We start from the raw sequence: 25565 nt of genomic DNA on the forward strand, positions 1-25565 counted from the left end.
AAAAGCAACATTTTAAAAAAGCTGCATGTGGTTTTTGGTGCTGGAAACATCACTGGAATTTTACATTATGTAATAATGAATGAATAATCCCAAACTGCCAAGTGTTTTGGTTTTTTTCACAGCTGGGAATGTATATTTGCACAGAGGTAAACCATCTTATCCAATAAGTGGAAAACAAAGATGTACAACAGCTTCCATCCTTCCTGTCAGCCAACATTCATCTAAATATTGTTGGAATTGATTATTTTTCAGTATTCAAGATTCAGAGAATTGAGCAGGCATGAATTTTCTGATCAACATAATGTCCTTAACCACAAAATGTTTCTGATAATGCTGAACAAGGAACCACTTGCAGGGTCCAGAGCTTAGTCGCATCTTTGTGAACCCTGGCCTCAGATGGAAGCACGATGATACTGAATCCAACTGTGAACAATACAATGGAGCACGCTCTCTAACATCTCAGCCTTTATTTGGAGCTTGAGATGCAGCCAGGGCTTAGGGAATGGAGGAATTGTGTCTGGACAGAGCTGTGGAGAGCAGGGTGATCATCCCTGAGCCTCCAGCTCTGATGTCGGGGTGTTATCTGGCTCCTCGTCATTGTAGATGTTCTCTGCCTGGAAGATAAGGGAATAGCAAAATGTGCACATCTCTGTGTCTGATCATCTCTCTTCTATTTCCAATTGGAAAGTAAACATCTTGAGAATAGTTGAAATCACAAATTTAAATGGACACTTTTGTGATTTCAGATCTCATACAGAGAGTCACTGTGTTGGACCACAAATGTTCTTACCATCTGCCAAACTTGCATGATGTTGTCCTCAGACACTGAGCAGATGACCCAAGATTCATTGGGGTTCCAGGAGAAGTCCGATATCTTGGCTGTGTGGCCACCATGAATGAACTGAGGAAGTAGAAGATAAAATGTATGAAGAGACCAGCAGGATGCATACATCTTTTGGTTTATGTTTTGGTCTGGATTTGTCCTAACACTGACAAACGTACCTATGACATCCCCATTAAAATGTTTTATCTGAACAACCATCAGAGAAACTACTGTTCACTAAGGTTTTTCTGTTAACGTCAACATCATCACCTACCAGAAGCTCTGGTGGACCATCCTCAGCATCCTCTGAAGACTGTTCCTCCCCAATTTTGCTGGAAAGAGCAACAATATCTGTTCACTTAGTTAACCTCAATATCCTAATAGCGTTGCTCATATTCACAGCAGAGCTGCATGTTTCCAGGCTGGAGAGTTCATGGGCAGCAATCATCAACTCATTATCATATTACCTGAGATCCCAAACGTTAAGACGTCGGTCCGTGCCGCTGGAGGCCAGGATGGTCTCATTGTGAGGAGACCACTGGACCTAATGAACAGGACAGATGTCCTCTCGTGAGACCACACTGGAAACAGACTCCAACATGTTTACCTTCTAACCTGCCAAAGCATCTTTGGTTTTTTAAAATACAAAATCTTTCCGGAAATGTAGGGAGTTATAAAAAAAATAACTGCACCTCCTTGACCTGTGTCCATGCAACAAAGGCAAGCATTTTGGATCCAGGCTTGCAGCATGAAAAATGACTCAATTTGTTATTGCACAACATGTACAGGTGTGAAGCTTCAAACCCGCTAAATTAAGCTACAGTGGGGTGAACAAGTATTTGATACACTGCTGATTTTGCAGGTTTTCCCACTTCCAAAGCATGTAGAAGTCTTGAATTTTTTATCATAGCTACTCTTCAACTGTGAGTGACGGAATCTAAAACATAAATCCAGAAAATCACATTGTGTGATTTTTAAGTCGTTAATCGTCATTTCATTGCATGACATCAGTATTTGATCACCTACCAACCAGTAAGAATTCCAGCTCTCTCAGGCCTGTTAGTTTTTTCTCTTTAAGAAGCCCTCCTGTTCTCCACTCATTACCTGTACTAACTGTACCTGTTTGAACTCATCTGTATAAAAGACACCTGTCCACACACTCACTTAAACAAACTCCAACCTCTATACAACAGCCAAGACTAGAGAGCTGTGTAAGGACATCAGGGATAAACTAGTAAACCAGCACAAGGCTGGGAGGGACTACAGGAAATAGTCAAGCAGCTTGGTGAGAAGGCAACAACTGTTGATGCAATTGTAAGAAAATGGAAGAAGTTCAAGATGACGTTAAATCTTCCTCGGCCTGCGGCCATGTTACCATTCGTAACACACTACGGCGCCATGGATTTAAATCCTGCAGCGCATGCAAGGTCCCCCTGCTCAAGGCAGGCCCGTCTAAAGTTTGCCAATGACCATCTGGATGATCCAGAAGAGAAATGGGAGAAGATCATGTGGTTTGATGAGACAAAAATAGATCTTTTTAGTCTAAACTCCACTCACCATGTTTGGAGGAAGAAGAAGGATGAGTACAACCCCAAGAACACCATCCCTACCGTGAAGCATGGAAGTGGAAACATCATTCTTTGGGGATGTTTTCTGCAAAGGGGACAGGATGACTGTACCGTGTTGAGGGGAGGATGGTTGGGGCCATGTATAGGAAGATCTTAGCCAACAACCTCCTTCCCTCAGAAACGGCATTGAAGATGGGTCATGGCTGGGTCTTCCAGCATGACAATGACCCGAAGCACACAGCTAGGGCAACTAAGGGTGGCTCCTTAAGTAGCATCTCAAATTAAATTCAATTTAAAAATACTTTATTAATCCTAAAGGGAAATTAAATGATGTTGTAGCTCATTTTATACAGGTTAATTCAAAGGGCCATTGTAAATGCTAATGGCTACAGGCAGGATGGATCTCCTGTAGCGGTCTGTCTTACAGCAGATCTAAAGAAGTCTGACTGAAGACACTGTTGTTGTACAACTTTCTCATAAAGAGGATGCTCAGGGTTCTCCATAATGAAGAATCTTTCTTTGTACAATCATCTCCAGAGGTTCTAAAGAGGTCCCCAAAACAGAGCTAGCCTTCTTTATTAGCTTATTGAGCTTGTTCAACTCCCTGGCTTTGATGCTGCAGACCCAGCAAATGATGGCAGAATAGATCACACTCTCCACAACAGACTAATAGAAGATTTGCAACACCTTGCTGCAAACACTCAAGGTCCTGGAGTGGCCTAGCCAGTCTCTAGACCTGAACCCAATCGAAAGACTTTGGAGGGAGCTGAAAGTCCGTATTGCCCAGCGACAGCCCCGAAACCTGAAGGATCTGGAGAAGATCTGTATGAAGGAGTGGTCCAAAATCCCTGCTGCAGTGTGTGCAAACCTCATCAAGAACTACAGGAAACGTCTGATATCTGGAATTGCAAACAAAGGTTTCTGTACCAAATATTAAGTTTTGTTTTTGTGATGTTTCAAATACTTAAGTCATGCAATAAAATGCTAATTACTTACCTAAAAATCACACAATGTCATTTTCTGGATTCGTCACTCACAGTTGAAGAGTAGTTATAATAAAAATTAAAGACTTCTCCATGCTTTGCAAGTAGGAAAACCTGCAAAATTGGCAGTGTATCAAATACTTGTTCACCCCACTGTATGTTACATGAATGGTGTCACAGCTTTCAGTGTTATATGAAGGACTTCTTGTAACCATGGAAATAAGGTCCATGTCAGTCTGAAGTCAAGAAATAAAGACGTTACAGCAGCTTACATTGTGGGACAAAATGTGGCTTTTAGCCATGCAACAAGCTTATCTGTTAAACAATCTTACATGACTGGTATATTACTGGTGATATTACAGCAGAATATTATTATTGCTTATAATGTTTAGACAGCAAGGTGACAGTTTGTGCATTTTAAGTTTGATATGAAGACCCAACAACTTCCTGACAGAGCAACTAAAACTCTCACTTGGAAAATTTCATCCTTGTGGAACTCAAAAGAGTGGAGCTTCAGTTTGAGATTTCTTAGATCCCACAGTGCAACAGTCTGAGAGAAACAAGCAGAGAAAGGCATTCTATGATAAACTGGAAACATCTGGATTTACAGTTTAACTTGGATTTGGACAAGCAAGTATGTTCTCTACCTTATCTGCAGAACCTGTAGCAGGAATGAACTCGCTGTAGGGGTTGAAGCTCAGGCAGTTGACCTCAGCAGTGTGGGCATCAACCGAGTGGCTGGCTTTAGAAGTGTTGTTAGACCGAGTGTCCCATCTACAGGATGGCAAAAACCAAAGGAACCAACAGCAACAGTTCTTAGTGATAAGGGAGGCAACAGAGTATAGTTTTTATTTACAAACAGCCCTGACATTAGTTACTTACATCATCAGTTTTTGGTCATCAGCAACAGAGCCAAACAAAGATTCATGAAGTAAATGCCAGGAAACATCCTCCACCACTGCGGTGTGACCAGTAAAGATGGTCTTGACGTCTACAATCTTTCCTTCCTTTGTGCTGGCCCCAATGTCCCACAGACAGATAGTCTTTGGGGGGATTAATGAAAAGATGCACAAATTAATCCTTTCATTGTTCAGTTCTTTGGACTTCAAGGGTTTTTGATTTTGAATTTGTAGGTGACAAACAGCATTGTCACCTTCAGACACTGCTATGCAAACAGTATTTCTGCAATTACGCTCTTAATCATTGTGAACTATAAACCATAAAGATTTGTGAAGAACTGAGTGATGTGGAAACCTAAATCACTGACTGCAAGCACTGCAGTGGCATAGTAGGTTTAAAATAGTCATGAATCACTCAGGATGATATTCTTTTATTGTCAGAACAAATTTGTCTTGCATCACATACAGACACAAACATTGAATGTTTTGTCTTTTTAAAACCAAAAGTACACATTGTAAGACAAGCAGATGGCTTTCCACAGTGCTCAAATGTTACATGTTTAGTTTCAGGACTGACTGATGTACACATTTATGTTGTATGTAGCTCCTATAATCACTGTATCAGAATGTTTTGTATGCTGTGTACTATTAATGGGAAGGTAACATTGTTGAAGACCTAGAGATCAAGCTTCTTTTAACATACCTACTCTCAATTTAACACATTTTAATGTACCATCATACATACCAATTTATTATATTTGTCAGTCAGTCATTTTCTACCACTTCTTCCATAGTGGGTCACAGGGAAGCTGGTGCCTATCTCCAGCAGTCTATGGGCAACAGGTCACCAGTCCATCACAGGGCAACACACAAACAACCATGCACACACTCATTCATACACCTAAGGGCAATTTAGAGAGGCCAATTAACCTAACAGGGATGTCTTTGGACTGTGAGAGGAAGCCAGAGTACCCGGTGAGAACCCACGCATGCACAGGGAGAACATGCAAACTTCATGCAGAAAGACACCCAGACAGGAATTGAACCCAGGATCTTCTTACTGCAAGGCAACAGTGCTACCAACTGTGCCACCGTGCAGCCCTTTATTATATTTGTATACAACCTTATCCTCAGGACGTGCAAAAATAATAGAAGAAAATTAAGTAGTGAGCTGCTAGTCTCCATCTTCTGATAAGGATCCGTACATTTGGGTGTAGTAGTGCAGTCGTGTTCCATTAGATAGGCCTACTTCCCTTTTTGGGACCATTGACCAATAGTGGGTGGCTCAGGCTTCATCCAGTTAATTGTAATTTTTCTTGCAACCATTGCATGCATCATATACCATTGATCAACAGTAACTATATAGTCAGGCATTGCTTCTAGTATAAACAATAATGGATCTAGGGGGATTATCCGTTCCAGGACCGTCTCTATGTCTCCTTTGACATTGTTCCACTATGTCAGGATTTTGGGACAGTCCCAGAAAATATGGTGGTGATAACCTACCATCACACACCTCCTCTAGCATTTCTTAAAGGCATTATTTTGAAAACACTAGTAACCGATTGTGTCCTAAACGATCTCATTCTCAACTATTTTCCACAGCTGTCTTCCAATTCCTTTGCAACATCTAGAACATATATTCTCCCACAATTCTTCTAAAACTGTATTTAGCTCTAATTTCAAAGGTTCTTTAATATTCAATGTGTTGTCTTGGAAATCAATCATTAGTTTTTGTAAATCTGTTGCTGCCCTTAATATTTTTAGTTGAATTCTTGGTCACTTGTTTTGCCAAACAAATCTTGATATCCATTTCCCTAGCAGCTGAAAAGTAGAGGGCATACTGTCTCATTTTCATTAAGGAGGAAAAATACTGTCAGTGCATCTCGTATTTTTTATTTCATTATTTAGTAATGAGACATTGCGTCTCCAGTATTGTATTGTTCACTTTGTCCAATCTTTAACCATGATCTGATGTAGTAATTGGTTTTATATGGCACTCAGTGGCCCTATATATCTGTTCAAGAACATATTCAGTCATCTAGAGAACATGTCATGTGCCTGGAACATAACAGTAAAGTTCTTCTCTTTTGGGTGTAAGTGACACCATATATCAGGCTACAGGGTGTTTATATAGGAGGCTATTGCTTTTGTCTGGAGAACAGATTCAGCTCAGCTCAGTAGCACATGGCTGATGCTGTAAACTGTTTCCCTTACAAGGCTAAATTAATAAAGCAGATTGAGTGAGGATCATCGATCTCCTTTGGTAAATATCATTTTTCCAAAACAATGTATTTGTCGGGTTCTGGGAGCCTGTCTGTTTTCTGCTTGCTGCTAACCTTATTCGTCCAGCAGAGGGTGTCGAGCTACAGGAGGAATGTGGACAGGTGTTTCCCATCTTCTGATCGCGGTGTACGCTACTTAAGCCGTGGCTGCCTGCTACTCGTCGCCTGAGTGTTGAGCCTATGTGGTATCAGTAACCTTGATGTCCATCGATCCCTTAACTATTCCTCGAGCGCTTGGAGCCTTTTGGATTACCTGTCTGGAATTCTACGTACACTCCTGGACTGAGCAATCTTCACCTTTTACTGGATCTGTGCTACATTACGACAAGCGTACTTCTCCTGCAGACCTGTCCACCCTCCTACGTAACTCCTGCTTCACCTTCCGCTCGCTTTCCATAGAAAGCACTTTTCGCTGTGAGCTCTACTTCAGTTCTCCTAAACCCCGTCTTCCCTGGCGGATTCCGTTCACTCTCTAGTAAGAGCATTTATTTATATTCATGATATTTATATTTATATATTTATATATACATTGCCGTCCTGTTTTCTTATCAGTTCTTTTTTCTCGCACAGTTGGAGAGACCAGATCCCTGTCATCCCTGTGTAGAATTTAGAAATAATAAACTTCTTTTCACCGTTTGATGCTCTCTACCTGTGTTCTTTCTGCATGTGGGTCAGATCAGTGTCAAAAATGATGTCAGTATTATTGTTTGGCAGGATTACTTGACTGATTTCTTCCAAGGACATCAACACAATCAAACTGGGAAGAACTTCCCTGTCTCAACCCTGATTACAGGAGGATCTCTGACTTTGACTGAAGATACTTTTATTCCAGAGACGATGCGATCCTCAATCAGAAAAATTTAATTGACTATCATTATTAATGTGCTTAATAGCTTGCTAAAATTAACACACAATTTATCCAAAGGCCTGATATCCAAATTTTAAAAGATTTAAAATTCTAAAAGTTCAAAAGGGTCTCCTAATTTGATTTTATATTTTCAAATTATAGCAAAGTTTTCTACTGAGGATGATGGTGAATTGACACTGTTCTACTTTAGAACTAACAGTGTAAAGGATGTCAATGTGTGCAGTGAGCAACAGTTCGCAGGCCCAAGTCTTCCCTCTTGGTGGTTGAGAAGGCTGTGTGCAATGAGCAGTAGCCCACTGGCAAGAAAGGGAGAGCTCCTGCCTGTCTGCTTGCCTTCTGTGAGAGTTTCCACCAGAACAAAACTGGAAGAAGATGGCCAAAAGCCCAAAAACCACCGATACGAGCAACCATCCATGCTGTTTGCCAGAGCCAGAAGAGGGTTACACTGGACTCATCTTGAAAGCACATCTTATGCGGGCAGAAGAGAAACAGGCCGGAGAAAAGTTTTTTCTCCCTCCTAAAAAAGTTTAAATGGACAAGGAAAGAGTTAATGTCAATTCAGTTTATTTATTTAGCGCCATTTCACAACACGTTGTCTCAAGGTTCTTCACAACAGTCAGGTACATACATTCCAATTAATACTAACAATTGAACAGTGCAGTCGGAGTTAGCTTTTTATTCAAATTGGATAAAAACTTTTTCTATCTAAGGAAACCCAGCAGATTGCATCCAGTCAGTGACTTGCAGCATTCCCTCCTCCTGGATGAGCATGTAGAGACAGTGGACAGTCACTGGCGTTGACTTTGCAGCAATCCCTCATACTGAACATGCCTGTAGCGACAGCGGAGAGGAAAAACTCCTTTTTAACAGGAAGAAACCTCCAGCAGAACCAGGCTCAGTGTGAGCGGCCATCTGCCACGACCGACTGGAGGTTTGAGAGAACAGAGCAGAGACACAAAAAGAACACAGAAGCACTGATCCAGGAGTACTTTCTATGGGAAGGAAAAGTAAATGTTAATGGATGTAGCTCCTTTAGTCGTTTCACCTAGAAAGAAAGAACAGATAAACTCTGAGCCAGTTTTCAAGGTTAGAGTCTGAAAGAGAGCACATAGAGTTTGTTACAGTTAAGCGCAGTCAATCGTCATGTCTAGGAGAGAGAAAGGGTTAAACATTAAAAGACAGGGCCATGTGGATCATTGGTACAGGGTGAGCATTAAGTGGTTGCCAGCAGAAGCTTGGACGATGCCCCTCTCCAGAAAGGTGTCACAGGTAGACACAGAGCCAGGCCAGGTGTAGCTTCTAGGAAGAGAATAGAGAGAACATTGTTAAAAGCTGAAATAACAGCAAATAATGCAAAATTGGAGAGTAGTGTGAGAATGTAGCGAAGAGGGTGAAAGTGGTCGTTATGTCCTACAGCAGCCTAAACCTATAGCAGCATAACTACACAGATAGTTTCAGTTAAGATTATTTAGTTAAACGGCGCTTATTTACAACAATGTCGTCTCAAGGCACCCCACAAAGGGTCCCACTGATGGTCATTGTTATACTAAAAACCACAATGATTGGGATACCTCTCTCTGTCAGACTGATTATAACCATTGGAAAAGAGAAGGAGTCATACAGGTAGCAGAAATGGAGGGTGTGTTTGCACCTCAACCATAACTGAGCCGGTTTAGGCTAAACCTGACTCCCCCTTACTCCAACCAACAGGGAGGGAGCCTTCCTCCCTCCCTGATAAACTAAACTAAGCCACTCTAAATATAAGCTTTATCAAAAAGGAAAGTTTTAAGCCTAGCCTTAAAAGTAGACAGGGTGTCTGCCTCACGGACCAAAACTGGGAGCTGGTTCCACAGGAGAGGAGCCTGATAACTAAAGGATCTGCCTCCCATTCTACTTCTAGAGACTCTAGGAACCACCAGTAAACCTGCAGTCTGAGAACGAAATGCTCTGTTAGGAACATATGGAACAATCAGATCTCTGATGCATGATGAAGCTAGATCATTAAGGGCTTTATATGTGAGTAGGAGAATTTTAAATTCTATTCTGGATTTAACAGGGAGACAATGAAAGGAAGCTAAAATAGGAAAAATATGATCTTTCTTTTTAATTTTCATCAGAACTCTTGCTGCAGCATTTTGAGTCAGCTGAAGGCTTTTAACTGCATTTTGTGGACATCCTGATAGTAACGAATTACAATAGTCCAGCCTTGAAGTAACAAATGCATGGACTAGTTTTTCAGCGTCACTCCTGGATAGGATATTTCTAATTTTGGCAATGTTCCGGAGGTGAAAGAAGGAAATCCTAGAAACCTGTTTAATATGGGATTTAAATGACATGTCCTGGTCAAAAATAACACCAAGGTTTTTTACTTTATTACTGGAGGTCAATTTAATGCCATCCAGGTTAAGTGATTGACTAAGCAGTTTCTTTTTTAAAGACTCCGGTCCAAAGATGACAACTTCTGTCTTGTCTGGATTTAGAAGCAGAACATTTATGGTCATCCAAGTTTTTATATCTTCAAGACATGCTTGTAGTCTATCTAACTGGTTGGGCCCATCAGGATTTATGGATAAGTAAAGCTGAGTATCATCAGCGTAACAGTGAAAAGTTATCCTATGCTGCCTGATAATTCTACCTATTGGAAGCATATCTATAGTAAAGAGAATTGGCCCAACTACTGAACCCTGTGGTACTCCACAATTAACCCTTGAGTTTAAAGATGATTTATTATTTACATGAACAAACTGGAATCTGTCAGACAGATAAGATTTAAACCAGCCTAGCGCTGTTCCCCTGATCCCTACAGCATATTCCAGAGAGAATATATTATGATCGACTGTATCACATGCAGCACTGAGATCTAACAGAACCAGAACAGACACAAGTCCATTATCTGAGGCCATAAGAATATCATGAGTGACTTTCAGCAGAGCTGTTTCAGTGCTATGATGAGCTCTGAAGCCTGACTGAAACTCTTCAAACAGGTCATTGCTGTGTAAATGCTCACACATTTGATTAGCAACAATTTTCTCAAGAATTTTAGATAAGAATGGAAGATTGGATATTGGTCTGTAATTTTTCAAGTCATCTCGATCAAGCGAAGGTTTCTTAAGTAAAGGTTTAATTACAGCTACCTTAAACGCCTGTGATTCTGATCCATTTACTAAAGATAGATTAATCATATCTAAAATGGGGCTGGTAACCAGAGGGAACACTTCCTTAAATAATTTGGTTGGGATTGGGTCTAACATACAAGTTGAAGGTTTAGATGAAGCTAATATTTCTGATAATTCAGGAAGCTTCACAGGATCAAAACAGTCCAAACACAAATCAGGTTCTGCAGTTATTTCCAATGTTGTCTCACTTGCTGAGGATGAAGTAATCATCTTCGGGAGTATGTCAAAGATTTTCTTTTTAATAGAATCAATTTTATTTAAGAAGAATCCCATAAAGTCATGGCTGCTAAGAGCTAAGGGAATGGATGGCTCAACAGAGCTATGACTCTATGTAAGTTTAGCAACTGTACTAAAGAGAAACCAAGGATTATTCTTGTTCTCTTCTATTAATGATGAGAAACAAGCTGTTCTAGCTTGGTGAAGTGTCTTTTTATACAACAGTAGGCTATTTTTCCAGATTAAGTAGGAATCCTCTAGGTGTGTAGAGTGCCATTTTCTCTCCAATTTTCTAATGTTGTGCTTTAAAGTACGCAACTCTGAATTAAACCAATCCCATCAAGAGGCCTGGGGAGGGCCTGGGTTTTTGGACTGATAGAGGCCTCTGTGCCATGACAGTCCAACTCTGGAGCGATCAAGAAACTGATGGGGGTAATGTTCAAACACACACATTTGCATATATCTTTTCTGTTTTCTGCAAGGAAGAAAGCTTATTAACTGCTGCTCATGTGACACTCTTGCTTGACATTGACAGAAGTAGCAGGTTATATTATTATTTTAGGGTTAGAAAATTCTCCTCAAAAGGGTGATAACTTATGCTCATTTGGTATTTTCCAGTTAACCATTTTAGAGAAGCAACTTCTCTTTCTCGTCACAGTAGATTCAGGGTTAATTATTCTAGTTATTAAAAATTGTTAAAAGGCAGAGGCACACCTCCAAAAAACCCAGTGGTAACCACATGTTCCTATGTCAGCCTCTGGACAAGACCACGAAGGAGCATTTTCCAAGCCCATCGCATGCGTAACATCTGATGGGCTGTCATTCAGGCATTGTTTTCTGTTGTCAGAGATTGTATCCCATAAATCTAATGGGTCAAGACCTCATGAAAATAGGGTTAGGTTTAGGGTCTCTGTACAGTCTCTGACACAGTACTTACAGTGGGGTGCGGTTTTGTCCATAAGTGCCAACTTATGCTAATTGAAGGTGCAAATTCATTGTTTTCACAGCAGCTGCTGGGAAGAGGGTAGATTAGGTGTTTTTCCCCTTCTACTGATTTAAGCAGTCTGTTGATATCAGGTCCTGACAAAAACTATACAAGGCTTGATCCTGCAGGTTTGTTTCCACTGGGAAAGGAGAGATAACCTAATCACTTCAGTGCATAGTAATGTAAAAACGCAAATTGCTTTTTCTAAGACCACCAATTAAAACCTTTCAGAGTAATGGGTTCTGTTAAACGCATTTTCCATGGTAGACCTATTACCTATTAAATAAAAGACTCACTTGGGCACCTGTGTCAAGCAACAGTCCACTGCATAACTGTGAATGTAACACTTGATTTTACATTTCTTTCCTACCAGTTAAGCCACTCTGTCTCCTGTGTCAATCTCTCTGTTTTGCAGCGATGGATTCACCAAGTTACTCTTAACATGGGCAGGTTCTTCTGTGTGCATGTTTGATGGGTTTGTGCTTAGCTGCCTGCGTTCACTGAATGAGGGTGCATTAGCAGAGAACTGATAACTGTTTTTTCTCTGTCCTTTCATAAGACATCCAACTGCCCGATGACCTGTCTCACCACAGGTGAAGCAGTGATTGCAAGAGTTGGCACCTCTCTCAATACAGTTGGGGCAACTTCGTTGTCTTATTGTGTTCCTGGATTTATGCTTTGGGTACATACATTGGCAAGTTGGCTCCAGTGTCTGTTTAGCTCTAAGACACTCCACCACTTTTGTTAAATTTTCCACCTTCTCACTTATTTCTTCTATGACTTTATTTTTGCTTTTTCCTTTCCAGTCATTTTTCTCAACGTCTCTTTCAGTCTCAAGTTGGGCAGTGTGAGCATGAGTTACCTTTTGACGAGCAAAATGTCCCAGTCTTCTTTGTCGCTCACCCTCCTCACTTGACACTCTGGTAACTCTTCTTATTAGAGCCTCATCTGAAACAGTATAGTCAGACAACAATGGTTTAAGTTCATTTCGAATATCACTGTACTTTGGGAGAAGGCCCTGGTGAACAGTGTGCAGAAATACATTCTGAATTGTTCGTGGTTCATATTCAATGTCCAGGTTATCTTGTTTAGAAGCAAAAATTACCTTCTGTTTCAGTCCAATCAACTCCCTTTGAGTAGGGTTTGAGTCCCTTTGAGCAGGGTTTGAGTCCCTTTGAGCAGGGTTTGAGTCCCTTTGAGCAGGGTTTGAGTCCTTGAGAGTTTTATGTTTAAAGGAGTCAGAAGCTAAGATCGGGCAAAACAAAAAGGTTTGAATGCTGTGTTTTATTCGAGTTCTGTCTCGATAAAACCAGATTACAAATGTGATAATTCATAAAACACATAGTCTGAAGTCCCGTGAAGCTATAAGTTACTGTGAACAGTTTGTATGAATCTGTAAGACCAGCAACAGTGAGAGCATGACTGTGAGTTACAAATGACATTTGTAACAAGACCAGCATGAGAAAACTATGAGCTGAAATAGGATAATTCAGTAAGAATAGTCAGACTTGGAGGACATCTAGTGGACTCCAGAGAAAAGTACATAATACACAAACATAAATCGTATGAGCTGTGCACAGAAAACATAATTTGTGAGACAGACGTTGTCAGGCGGAGTGAAGGAGAGCGCGAACAGAGCGACAACGCTGCAGTTGGCAGAAGTCTCATAAGCGGTTGAGTGAATGCAATTATTCTGTCTGGGAAACCTAGCAGTGTTAACAAAGGACAGATAATTGATTGCTGTTGACTGAATGTTTCATATAGTAAATTACATTGTGGTGTCTTGAGAATTGATTAGAACATTCTCAAAGGGGCTGGAAACTTGGGACATAGCGTGCCATATCTTCCGGCTGGCCACAATACATAAAAGTGTAAAACATGGACCAGTTTGACAGGGAGACTGATGACTCAGGGTGGTGGGCAGAGGCACCGGTTTGGAAAACGTTTAAGGAACAGGTGTATGTTGTAAGACAACTGGTGCAGCAGACTCAGGAGGAAAAACAGGCTGAAAAGTTGATTAAGAAAATATGCAATGTTTGATAAACCTGACACCACACAAACAGAACCACACACCGACAGGAATAAGGAAACAGCTTACAAACCACCGCCCTATGCACCTCCCCCGCCGTTTGCTCAGCCTCCTCCCCCTCCTACATCTCCTCCCACAGGGCTGTACCCTGTACTTGACGTCAAAGAAGGGCATGTAACTGTTCGTGGCTTGCCCAGCCCACAGGCTGCTCTCACCTCTTGTCCCGCCCCTACAGCTCCACAAAAAAAACAAAAGGACTTAATTTCTTTCTTATCTGAATCACAAGACTCTCTGTCTGTAACTGACCCAGCTTGCTCTGAAGCACTCTCTGTTGGCTCTCATACTCCAGTAAAACCAGATGAGTTTAAGCTAAGAAGATTGTGAGAAATCTTGGATGGTGTACAATTCCTATCCCAACTTTAACTCCATCTCAGCACCATCCTTTCACCCTGCACAGATTATTCACCCCAAAGCATGACCATGGCAACACCTGCCCCATCTAAGCAAGTAGGCTCAGTGACTGTTGCTGTGTGTGGTGACTGGCGGCCTGATGCCACACTTCCACCACAGACATCAACTCCTTGGGCTTCACCCACCCCTAGTGTAGAATGTGAAGCCCAGGAAAATGATGAAGCTGTCTCAAACCTACATGAACCACCAGAAGACACACCTGAGCACAGGGCCCCCCAACCAGAAACTCAAATCATGCAACCACGCCACCTCTGCAAGGTGGCATCAAGAGGGGAGCCTGGGTTCTATAAAAACCAGATGCCCCTGTTCCATCAGCCTGGAACCGGGGGCCAACGCAAATATAAGCCTTTTTCCCTGGGGGATCTTACCACACTCTGCGACAAGCTCCCACCCATAACTGAGGGGGCTTCTATTTGGTTACAAACGGCAGGCAGCACTTTGGCTCTAGGTGACTACCGCGCGATTGCAGCACGTTGCATGAAACCACACACCTGTAGAGAGGTTGAAACTACAGCTCACACCACCTTCGCCCTAGATTCAGACCCTTTCACTCGATATTCCCAGTGGATAGGGGACGCGCTAAGGGACCTATACCTTGTAACCAGGGGGCGCACTATCCCTAAATTTGGATCAATGCAAATCCATGTGGCAAACACAAACAGGAACCAATCCAGCCAATGAGGGCTCACAGAGAGATTGGTTCAGAGACGCTGTGCTGAGAGGCTTACCCACACAGGTTAAAACCACTATGGAAGACAATCCTGATTTGCCAGGGGCTGATAGTGGAACGTGGGATCACCATTTAATTCACCATCTATCTAAAATAAGAGAGGAACATAATTCAATTCAATTCAATTCAAAGATACTTTATTGATCCCCGAGGGGAAATTAGAATTCCAGTACAACCCATCCAAACATTCATCATGACACAAGACAAGGGGGACGGGTCACCGAGGCTTTGCTGCCCACTCACAGGCGCTGCCCTTGCTAGATGACAAAAGAGGCCACATTAGGTAAGTAGAGGGAAAAAAATCATATTTCACACTTTATCCTTAGCAGGATACAGTTTGAGATTGCAAAAAACCTCAGCACAAAGAAGCAACAAGTTGACAAAACAACATCATGCCGGGAACGGTGAAGGTGGTGTGAGGGGGTGCATATGTTTATCTTGAGCATGTGTGTGTGTGCGAGTGAGTGTGTGCAAGTAAGTCTATGAAGTACTGTCACAGAGGCCATTGTCCTTGATGGTTCGTTGGAATGTTCATCAACCGGCCACAAAGTTCTGAGCAGGTCCACAGATGTCCTCAGGGAAGGGAGGGGGCAGAGGGAGCAGAGCCACACACTATAACTTCCAGGAGAAGTTGAAGATAGCCGGCCATCAAGGCCATGCAGGGGAGCCAGATTCAGAAAAACAATAATTATTTGGGTTAGGCTGACTCTTAATTTTCCGTCAGCCTTGAGAGTCTCACTGGTGCTTCTCAAAGGGAAATCCAAACAGCCAAATTCCTGGTCTTTCGCCAGATCCGAGCGAACAACTTTCTCCAAGATTTATCCCATTTCACCCCTGAGTCCAGGAACCGCAACCTGCCTGCGATCCTAAGGATCACATCCAGTCTGCAATTCAGCTCACGTAACATCTCAGTCTGAGTGTTGATCACTCTGAAGATCCCATCACACATGCCAGGCAGCCTTACAATAGCCAGAACAGCTGCTGACATTCTCCGAATTTCTCGATATGCCAGGTAACCGCTGACTCCAAAAAGCAGAAATCCTGATATCAAACATCCAATTATATACACATCTTCCACATCCACGACTGACATCATCAACAAACACACAATCCTCCACTTCTGCCAGGAGTCCATTGTGTATCCAGAGAAAAACGTCCAGTCCGGACAAGTTGGGCTCTCCTTCACCCTGTCTTCTCCTCAAGAAAATTTGATCAATTGCATTGAGAGACCAGCTGACCAAATCCATAACTAAGAATTTGGAAGATATGCAAAAAGAGGCTCCAAAGACAAGACACAGAGCTGAAGCAGGGCAGATATGTGAGGGGGTGGGAGACAGAGAAAAAGCGTCCTCCTCCACCGAGAACAGAAAATAAATAAATAAATAAATAAGGATGAGGAAGAACTTAAAGCATTGCAGACTCAGTTACTAAAAATGCAGTTAGCTGAAGCAAAACAAAAAGCAGGGGAAAAGAAAAAAGAGAATAAAACCACCAAAATAATGTATGAAGGTGCTGTGTCCCAACCACCACAAGCTCCTCCATTTCCTGGCCACCAGGACACATTTGCACAGGGGCCTATGACCTCTGGTCCTCATGAGGCACATGCTGGTCGTTTCAGGGGACGAGGTGGGCCCAGGGGAAGGGGATTCCAGCGAGGGCCGCCACAGAGGTGGGGGAATGCTGATGTTTGCTACTACTGTGAAGAGCCAGGCCACGGGTCTCGTGAATGTCCATACAAGAACCCTCAAGGAGAGAATGGATGGTATGGTCCACTTGCAAGACCAGCAGGTCGCCCCCGCAGAAGGAGAAGTGGTCTACCCCGTGGAGGCCAACAGCAGCAGCCTTCACTCCAACCGCCAGCCTGGGATGAGCCCAGTCTCTGGCCGGACCACCACTGAGGGTCCCCACAGAATGCCCTGGACAGAGGGATTGAGAACCCCTTACTGTCCGTGACGGTGGATGGACAAAGTCTTCCTTTTCTAGTGGACACGGGGGCTACATGCTCAACCATCAAACAAGCCCCTTCCAACACTCTCTCCACAAGGACTACCACTGTCATGGGGTTTTCTGGGGCTAAACAGGTCCTACCTTAAACCAAGTCCCTAAGAACTGAAATAGGAGGGCAAACTTTGAACCACAGTTACTTAGTGTCCGCAGACACACCAGTAAATTTACTGGGCAGAGACATGTTGATCAAAATGGGCGCAACCATTCTGTGTGGTTCAAACGGACTGCAGGTGCACCTTCCTAATGGCACCCAACTTTCATGTGGCAGCAACACACACTTTTCACATGGACAGTATTTAATCCAGCCCTTACCCGATCCTATGGCTGATATTTACTGGGTTTTGCTACACCCAGAAACCACAGCCTGCAGTGGTGTTCTCTCTTCCTTCCTTCGGTGGAAATCCTGGATCTCCACTGTGGCACCCTATATTCCTCCCCCTGACCCGCCGCATGTCACCCTGTTTTATGACAGAAATAACTGTGAATGCTACCAGGAAAGCTTTGCTGATGAGCTGGAGGGTAAGATGTGGGACATTGTCACCACTGACATTTATGTAGCTCCAGAAGGCGTTGTCGCCTCTGTACAGTTATCCAAAGAACAGGAAGGGTGGTTTGAAATGTGGGCTGATGGCGTTCCGCACGTTTCTTTAGCCCTCCATCCAGGACATGAAGCACGTGAGTTAGGGGGGTGTTAAAACGCTCCCTCTCCCTACAGGATTGGTACCTCTCTTCCACTCCTAACCTCTATTATTCACCTTCAGGGAACACTTATCGCATTCTTAATTATTCCACAGATGTAGGCACCCTGGAACATGTAGAGTTAGACAGACAACATGGTAGAGAAAAATCAGATCACCCACTGGCAGCTGCAGTTGTAAAGAGCATGCCCTCCACACTCTGGGCAGAAGGTCCCACGGACGTGGGCCTCATACACTGTACTCCCATTACTTTTCAGCTTACTTCAGATCAACCAATCTGGAGGTCCCAATACCCTCACAAACCCGCTGCTGAACTGGGCATTAAGGACACAATTGAGGGTCTGTGGAATGCTGGTGTATGAGAGTCGGCTGACTCCTCCCCGTGGAATACACCTATTTTACCAGTTGAGAAAAAAGGAACAGGGAAATGGGGAATGGCACATGATTTGAGGGCTGTTAATGCAGCACTGTCCACTCCTACTGTCTCTGTTCCAAATCCTTGTGTTGCTCTCACTAATCTTAATCCTGAACATGCATGGTTTAAATGCATTGACCTGGCCAATGCTTTCTTTTGCCTGCCTTTAGCTGAAGAATGCAGGGACATTTTTGCTTTCACCTATAGATCACATAGGTACCGATACACTCGTTTGCCACTGGGTTTTGCTCTCTCCCCAGGAATCTTTAACCAAGTTCCTAAAGACTCCTTGCAGGACTGCCCACTCCCACCACATACTACACTCACCCAGTATGTTGATGACATTCTCTTGGCCATACCCACTGTCACTGAATGTTTGGAGGCTACTGCTGTAGTTCTTTCACATCTGGCCAAGACAGGCTACAAAGTCAGTAAGGCCAAACTTCAAATCTGCAGAAGACAGGTGGACTTCTTGGGCAGGGTGATCTCCCAGCCAGGGACCGGTATGTCCCCTGCGCATCAATCTGCAGTACTTTCTCATCCAAAACCACTCTTTGTGAAAGACATGTTGTCATTTCTGGACCTTACAGGATACAGTAGATCATTTGTCCCTGGCTACACTGATCTCACAGCTCCCCTTAGAGACCTAGTGAAAAAACAGGGCATGAGAAATCTCACTGCCCCCTTGGAATGGACCACAGAAGCTGAAGAAGCTTTTATCACTCTCAAAACAAACTTATCTCAAGCTGCGCACTTGGCACACCCTGATTACACGCTGCCATTCTATTTGGATGTTTCTGTAACAGCTCACACAGCAAATGGGGTGCTGTTCCAGAAAAAAGGAGGTACTAGAACTGTCCTTATGTACATAAGTGTTATGTTGGACAACATGGAACAAAGACATCATGAATGCACCAGACATGCAGCAGGGATGGCTAAAATAATCCAGAAAACAGCCCATGTAGTTATGGGACACTCCCTCCGCATTCTCACATCACATGGAGTAGTGGCTTTTGTGAACTCAAAGACATTCACACTATCACCACTGAGACAACAGAGACTGAGCAGGGTGCTGGAAGCTCCTAACATCACATACACACATGAGGGCATAAATATGGCAGACAGAATGACATCAGGAGAACCACATGTCTGTGCAGAAAAAGTCGAGTTTAATGAAAAGATCAGACCAGACCTACAAAGCACATCTCTGACAGATGCTAGAAATCTGTATACATATGGTTGCTGTTTCAGACATGACACACAAGGACTTAAAGCAGCGTATGCAGTGGTGGAGGACTCAGGGTCGGACTTTGTAACAGTGAAAGCGGAAAAGCTGACAGACACAATCAGCACAGAGAGCAGAAGTTTTGGCAGTGATAGTGGCCCTAGAATTAGGAGAAGGACAAAAAATAAACATTTACACAGACTCAGCATATGCCACAGGTGCAGTGCATGTTGAACTAAAGCAATGGTTGAGAACAGGGTTTAGGACAGCAGGACAGAAACCCATTAAGCATGAACAGGAAATGAGAAGGTTGGCTGAAGCATTGCTATTACCACAGGAGGTGGCAGTTATCAAGTGCAAAGGACATGACAGCAGCAATACCAGAGTAGCACTGGGAAATCAGGCGGCAGATCAAGCAGCGAAGCAGTGTGCTGGGTATCAACCAAAAAATATATTGTTGTGTTCAGAGGGAGGGTGGACACCAGAGCCCACTCTGGAGGAAGTAGTGAAACTACAAAAGGGGGCCTCACCAGAAGAAAAGTCGATGTGGAAGGCGAGAGGAGGCTGTGAGGACCAAAATGGACTTTGGAGGAGTCCAGACGTACATCCAATCCTGCCACCAGGGCTCACTACAGCAGCCCTGGAGGAAGCCCATGGCATGGGGCTTGTAGGGACCACACAAATGATAAAAAATCTCGAACACTGGTGGCATCCTTATTTAAAACCAATGGCAGTGCATTGGATAAACTCATGTGAAATATGCAGACAGTTCAATGCCAAACCTACCTTGAAGCCAGCACCGGGGAAATTTCCAGTGGATCCTATTGCAGGGAAATAAATCATCATTGACTATACAGATATGACTGAGAGAGTGAATGGGTTCAGATATCTGCTAGTGTGTGTGGATGCTTTCACAGGTTGGCCAGAAGCCTGGGCCACAAAGAAAGAGGACAGCAAGTCTGTGGTAAAGTGTTTAATAAATCATTACATTCCCAGACATGGTTTTCCAGCCAAAATAAGATCAGACTATGGCGCCCACGTCAAAAACGAGGAGCTCAGAGAAGTGGAGAAATTTTTGGGACTTAAACATTCCTTTGGGACAGTGTACCATCCACAGTCCCAGGGAAAGGTGGAAAGAATGAATCAGACCCTCAAAACCAAATTGGCTAAAATCTGTGCACAGACCAAAATGAATTGGGTCACAGCCTTGCTATTAGCCTTGATGTCTGTAAGAAGCTCCGTGAATCAGAGGCATGGTCTGACTCCACATGAACTGCAGACAGGGAGACCATTTCCAGGTCCCCAAACCAGGCTACCTTTTCTAAATGAATGTGAACAGTCTACAGGTCCTTCTCAAAATATTAGCATATTGTGATAAAGTTTATTATTTTCCATAATGTAATGATGAAAATTTAACATTCATATATTTTAGATTCATTGCACACTAACTGAAATATTTCAGGTCTTTTATTGTCTTAATATGGATGATTTTGGCATGCAGCTCATAAAAACCCAAAATTCCTCTCACAAAATTAGCATATCATTAAAAGGGTCTCTAAACGAGCTATGAACCTAATCATCTGAATCAACGAGTTAACTCTAAACACCTGCAAAAGATTCCTGAGGCCTTTAAAACTCCCAGCCTGGTTCATCACTCAAAACCCCAATCATGGGTAAGACTGCCGACCTGACTGCTGTCCAGAAGGCCACTATTGACACCCTCAAGCAAGAGGGTAAGACACAGAAAGAAATTTCTGAACGAATAGGTTGTTCCCAGAGTGCTGTATCAAGGCACCTCAGTGGGAAGTCTGTGGGAAGGAAAAAGTGTGGCAAAAAACGCTGCACAACGAGAAGAGGTGACCAGACCCTGAGGAAGATTGTGGAGAAGGGCCGATTCCAGACCTTGGAGGACCTGCGGAAGCAGTGGACTGAGTCTGGAGTAGAAACATCCAGAGCCACCGTGCACAGGCGTGTGCAGGAAATGGGCCACAGGTGCCGCATTCCCCAGGTCAAGCCACTTTTGAACCAGAAACAGCGGCAGAAGCGCCTGACCTGGGCTACAGAGAAGCAGCACTGGACTGTTGCTCAGTGGTCCAAAGTACTTTTTTCGGATGAAAGCAAATTCTGCATGTCATTCGGAAATCAAGGTGCCAGAGTCTGGAGGAAGACTGGGGAGAAGGAAATGCCAAAATGCCAGAAGTCCAGTGTCAAGTACCCACAGTCAGTGATGGTCTGGGGTGCCGTGCCAGCTGCTGGTGTTGGTCCACTGTGTTTTATCAAGGGCAGGGTCAATGCAGCTAGCTATCAGGAGATTTTGGAGCACTTCATGCTTCCATCTGCTGAAAAGCTTTATGGAGATGAAGATTTCATTTTTCAGCACGACCTGGCACCTGCTCACAGTGCCAATACCACTGGTAAATGGTTTACTGACCATGGTATCACTGTGCTCAATTGGCCTGCCAACTCTCCTGACCTGAACCCCATAGAGAATCTGTGGGATATTGTGAAGAGAACATTGAGAGACTCAAGACCCAACACTCTGGATGAGCTAAAGGCCGCTATCGAAGCATCCTGGGCCTCCATAAGACCTCAGCAGTGCCACAGGCTGATTGCCTCCATGCCACGCCGCATTGAAGCAGTAATTTCTGCAAAAGGATTCCCGACCAAGTATTGAGTGCATAACTGTACATGATTATTTGAAGGTTGACGTTTTATGTATTAAAAACACTTTTCTTTTATTGGTCGGATGAAATATGCTAATTTTGTGAGATAGGAATTTTGGGTTTTCATGAGCTGTATGCCAAAATCATCCGTATTAAGACAATAAAAGACCTGAAATATTTCAGTTAGTGTGCAATGAATCTAAAATATATGAATGTTAAATTTTCATCATGACATTATGGAAAATAATGAACTTTATCACAATATGCTAATATTTTGAGAAGGACCTGTATAACCGTTTGTATGAGCCACAACTGCGCCTTAGTATTTACTCCTTGAACCGTTCCACATTAAGCAAACCCTACAACCACAAGCTTTAGCTTGTTCCATAGAGCTTTTAGATCACAAATAGTTCAATAGATCAACAATTAGTACTACATAAAAATGAAGTGAATGGAAAAATATATGTGGATTTAAGGAGTTTTTACAAATAATAATCTGAAAAGTGTAATGAGGATTCAAGTGCAACCAAATGCCTTCAGCACTTCATTAGTAAATAGAGTACAGCTGTGTGAAATCTAATCTGAGTATAAACATGCTCTGTTTATAGCCTCAGAGGTTTGTTAGAGAACATAGGTGATAAACAACATCATGAAGACTAAAGAACAGAACAGATAAGTAATACAGGTAAGGGAGAAATTCTGAAAAACTGCAGTCTTTAGATGTGTAAAGCTCATGAAACCTATGAATCATTTCCCTTCCATTTCCCAACTAGACCAAACACTATTTTGTTTAGGTTTGTCACATAAAATCCATTGAGGTTTGTGGTTAGAATGTCATAAAATGTGGTACAGGTTGAGTGGATCCAGTCAGAAATGTTATAATGTTCTAAGAAATTAGTTTTATAGCCCTAAAACTGCAAGATGCTTTTTTGTGTACCAACCTCCTTTTTCACTATCGTAGTGTGATGCATCAAACTGGGCGTCATCATTTGGTACCTGGACGCTGGCTATTACAAGATGGTTATGCTCATCTGATGTGTGGGTTCCCAGAACCAGACGATGAACTGTGTAGTCTTTCCCCTCTGGCCTAAGCATGCATTTTTCATAAAGTCAAAACATAAAAACAACTTTAAACATTCCAGGAAAAATTCTGTATAAGAACAAAGTTACTTCATGAAGACTTTAGACATGAACATACTCTGTGGTGTGGTGATTTTTTTTAAATTAATTTTCTGACTTGGACTCTTATGTTATGGTCCACGAATAAACCATGGTCATAACCATGACCATGGTTTATTTGTTGGTGATTTTACTATACATGTGGATTATAAGTCTGGACAACTAGTGAAAGACTTTCTTGCTCTTACTGACCTCCCTTGGGAGGTGTTCCAGGCACATCCCTCCAAGAGGAGACCCAGGAGTCAGCTCAGGACACACTGGAGGAACTCCAAGATGGCATGGGAACGCCTCAGGCTTCCCCAAGAAGAGCTGGAGGAGATGTTTTGGGAGAGGGAAGTCTGGGCGCCTCTGCTGAGACTGCTGACCCATGACCCAGTCCCTGATAAGCGCAAGACAACAATGACGACGAATGGTGTCTTCTGAACTTTTTTTGTTTTTACCCTTTTGTAAAGCATTTTGGTCAACATTGATATAGTGTATGTAATGTATATGTAAATAAGATTTAGACTGACATAAAGCCAAGTCTTTGTCGGGAGCATAAACTCTGGTTCACAGGAAATAAAAAAAAAGTAATTTAAAATAAAAGTCTTATTGGCCGGAGCAGGTGCACAGACAGGAAAAGATTTCCACATCTGGAAATCCTTTCCTGACACCAATCTGCAAAAGAGTCTAAATCCAAACGAAGAAATATTGTACATGGCTGTTTTTTGTTTTTACAAGACTTTTTCTTCTTCCTTTTCACTTGTGTAGAGTAATTGTAACAAAATGTATTTGTGAATTAATGATGAAATTGTTAAATCCAGTGAATAAACTGATTGATTGGCTGATTGAGAAATGAAGTCACAGCAATGCCTTCATTCGTACATGTTGCTGTTTGCACAAATGTGGAACAAACTGGCTGTAGCCAGATGATTTCAGGACTTCTTTGATTTTCACCAGCAAAATGTTAAATGCCCTGCATTTGTATAGCGCTCTACCAAGACGGAGGACTAAAAAGAGCTTTACACTACAAATAAGTCTTCTACCAATTTCTACATGCTGACTACATTGTAGACACAGCTGCCCTGAGGCAGTCTGACAGAAGTGGGGCTGACATACAATCGGCACCACTGGGCAGATCAGCAGGCAAGGCTGTCTTGCCCAAGGACACAACAACTAAGACAGACGGAGTGGGGTTCGAAGCGGTTACCTTCCACTTACCATGTCTCCTTGGGCATTGCCGAGGTGGAAGAGCGGTGGACGCACAGAGCAGATAATCCAGTATATTCAATGATTTGTTGAATAAATTCCTAAACGAGATGTTGGCAACTTAACACAACGGTGGTTGAAGTATTGTGTGATCATAGACTAACAGAATAGAGGCATCAGAGGAGAAAACAAACAAAAAGCAAACAGAGCAGATGCAGGCTGCTGGCCATGACCGGCACATACTGTCTCAGTAAATGATCGTTCAGCTTAAATCTGCGGCTGATGCAGCTCACAAAATGGAATATCCTAATAAAGATTAAGGATTTTAATTACCCTTAGTCAGCACAATTTCCAACATCGACCATAAGAAGTACTGACAGAAGTGTCCTAAACAGTTAAGGCATGTAATCTTTAATTGTAACTGGAGCAAAAAGGTCTGCAAATCAGTTAACCTCATCTTTTCAACACCAGAAAACATTTAAGTCACAGGTCACGCTTAAGGCCAGATCTCAACTGCACTTCAACATTTTGATGTATAATAGCTGTTCTCTGTCAAAGTATTTCTTTCCCACAATGGGAATGCCATAAGCATGAAGTCATCAGAGGCCCTGATTGTTATGATTCTGGCACGTCTGCTCTACCCTGTCTCCCTGGCTGCAATCAGCAGATTAGATGCACCTGGTGGCTGCTGCAGTGTAGTGGAATCTGTGGAATGCCAAGCACCTGTGTCTTCCCTGATATATACGGACTCTGACAAGCACACGGTGCCAGATTTTTGAAAGCCATTGTGTGAGTAGATATCCAGCGTTCCTTCCTGTCTGATCATTGTTCTTGACCTTGCCTTGCTTTTTGGATTTATGCCTCTGCCTGCCCCTTGGCTGACGCCTCTTGTTCCGATTGTTGACCCTGTTTCTGTCCTTGGATTAATGTCCCTCAAACAGGGTGATCAACCTGTCTCGACCTATATAATTGACTTTCATTTGTTGGCTGCAGAGAGTCGTTGGAATGAGGCAGCACAAATGGATGCATTCATGAAAGGATTAAATGAAGACATCAAGGATGAGCTAGCGACCCGTGAGTATCCTTCTTCCCTGAAACAACTCGAGGATTTGGCTGCTCGCATTGATATTCGGCTGGCAGAGAGAAGGAAGGAGAAG

The 25565-nt window shown here is 42.8% G+C and overlaps 1 protein-coding gene and 1 long non-coding RNA gene across 2 annotated transcripts; one reads left to right on the plus strand and one right to left on the minus strand.

Moving 5' to 3' along the window:
• Positions 1-3: 3 nt before the first annotated feature.
• On the minus strand, positions 4-24049 carry LOC124867108 (histone-binding protein RBBP7-like). The gene is made up of 8 exons (XM_047363373.1): positions 22945-24049; positions 4257-4417; positions 4022-4148; positions 3847-3924; positions 1291-1367; positions 1098-1155; positions 791-901; positions 4-614 (listed from the first exon to the last, which is right to left on the minus strand). The coding sequence occupies exons 1-8, from the start codon at positions 23134-23136 to the stop codon at positions 546-548; spliced, it is 873 nt and encodes a 290-aa protein (XP_047219329.1). The 5' UTR covers positions 23137-24049; the 3' UTR covers positions 4-545.
• LOC124867093 lies at positions 6434-7194 on the plus strand. The gene is made up of 3 exons (XR_007037981.1): positions 6434-6539; positions 6629-7033; positions 7129-7194. It is a non-coding gene; the product is annotated as an uncharacterized LOC124867093 (long non-coding RNA).
• Positions 24050-25565: the final 1516 nt, after the last annotated feature.

The sequence above is a fragment of the Girardinichthys multiradiatus genome, chromosome 4 (assembly GCF_021462225.1).
Source record: "Girardinichthys multiradiatus isolate DD_20200921_A chromosome 4, DD_fGirMul_XY1, whole genome shotgun sequence".
In the NCBI taxonomy this organism is placed as follows: Eukaryota; Metazoa; Chordata; class Actinopteri; order Cyprinodontiformes; family Goodeidae; genus Girardinichthys; species Girardinichthys multiradiatus.

What these genes read in the sequence shown, in the direction of transcription:
- LOC124867108 (XM_047363373.1), bottom strand. Translation starts at nt 23,136, where the DNA reads ATGCTTAGGCCAGAGGGGAAAGACTACACAGTTCATCGTCTGGTTCTG. An exon ending in ACAAGGATGAAATTTTCCAA is followed by an intron (nt 1,368 to 3,846) that starts GTGAGAGTTTTA and finishes CCTGTTCATTAG; the next exon opens with GTCCAGTGGTCTCCTCACAA. An exon ending in TCATGCAAGTTTGGCAGATG is followed by an intron (nt 615 to 790) that starts GTAAGAACATTT and finishes CTTATCTTCCAG; the next exon opens with GCAGAGAACATCTACAATGA.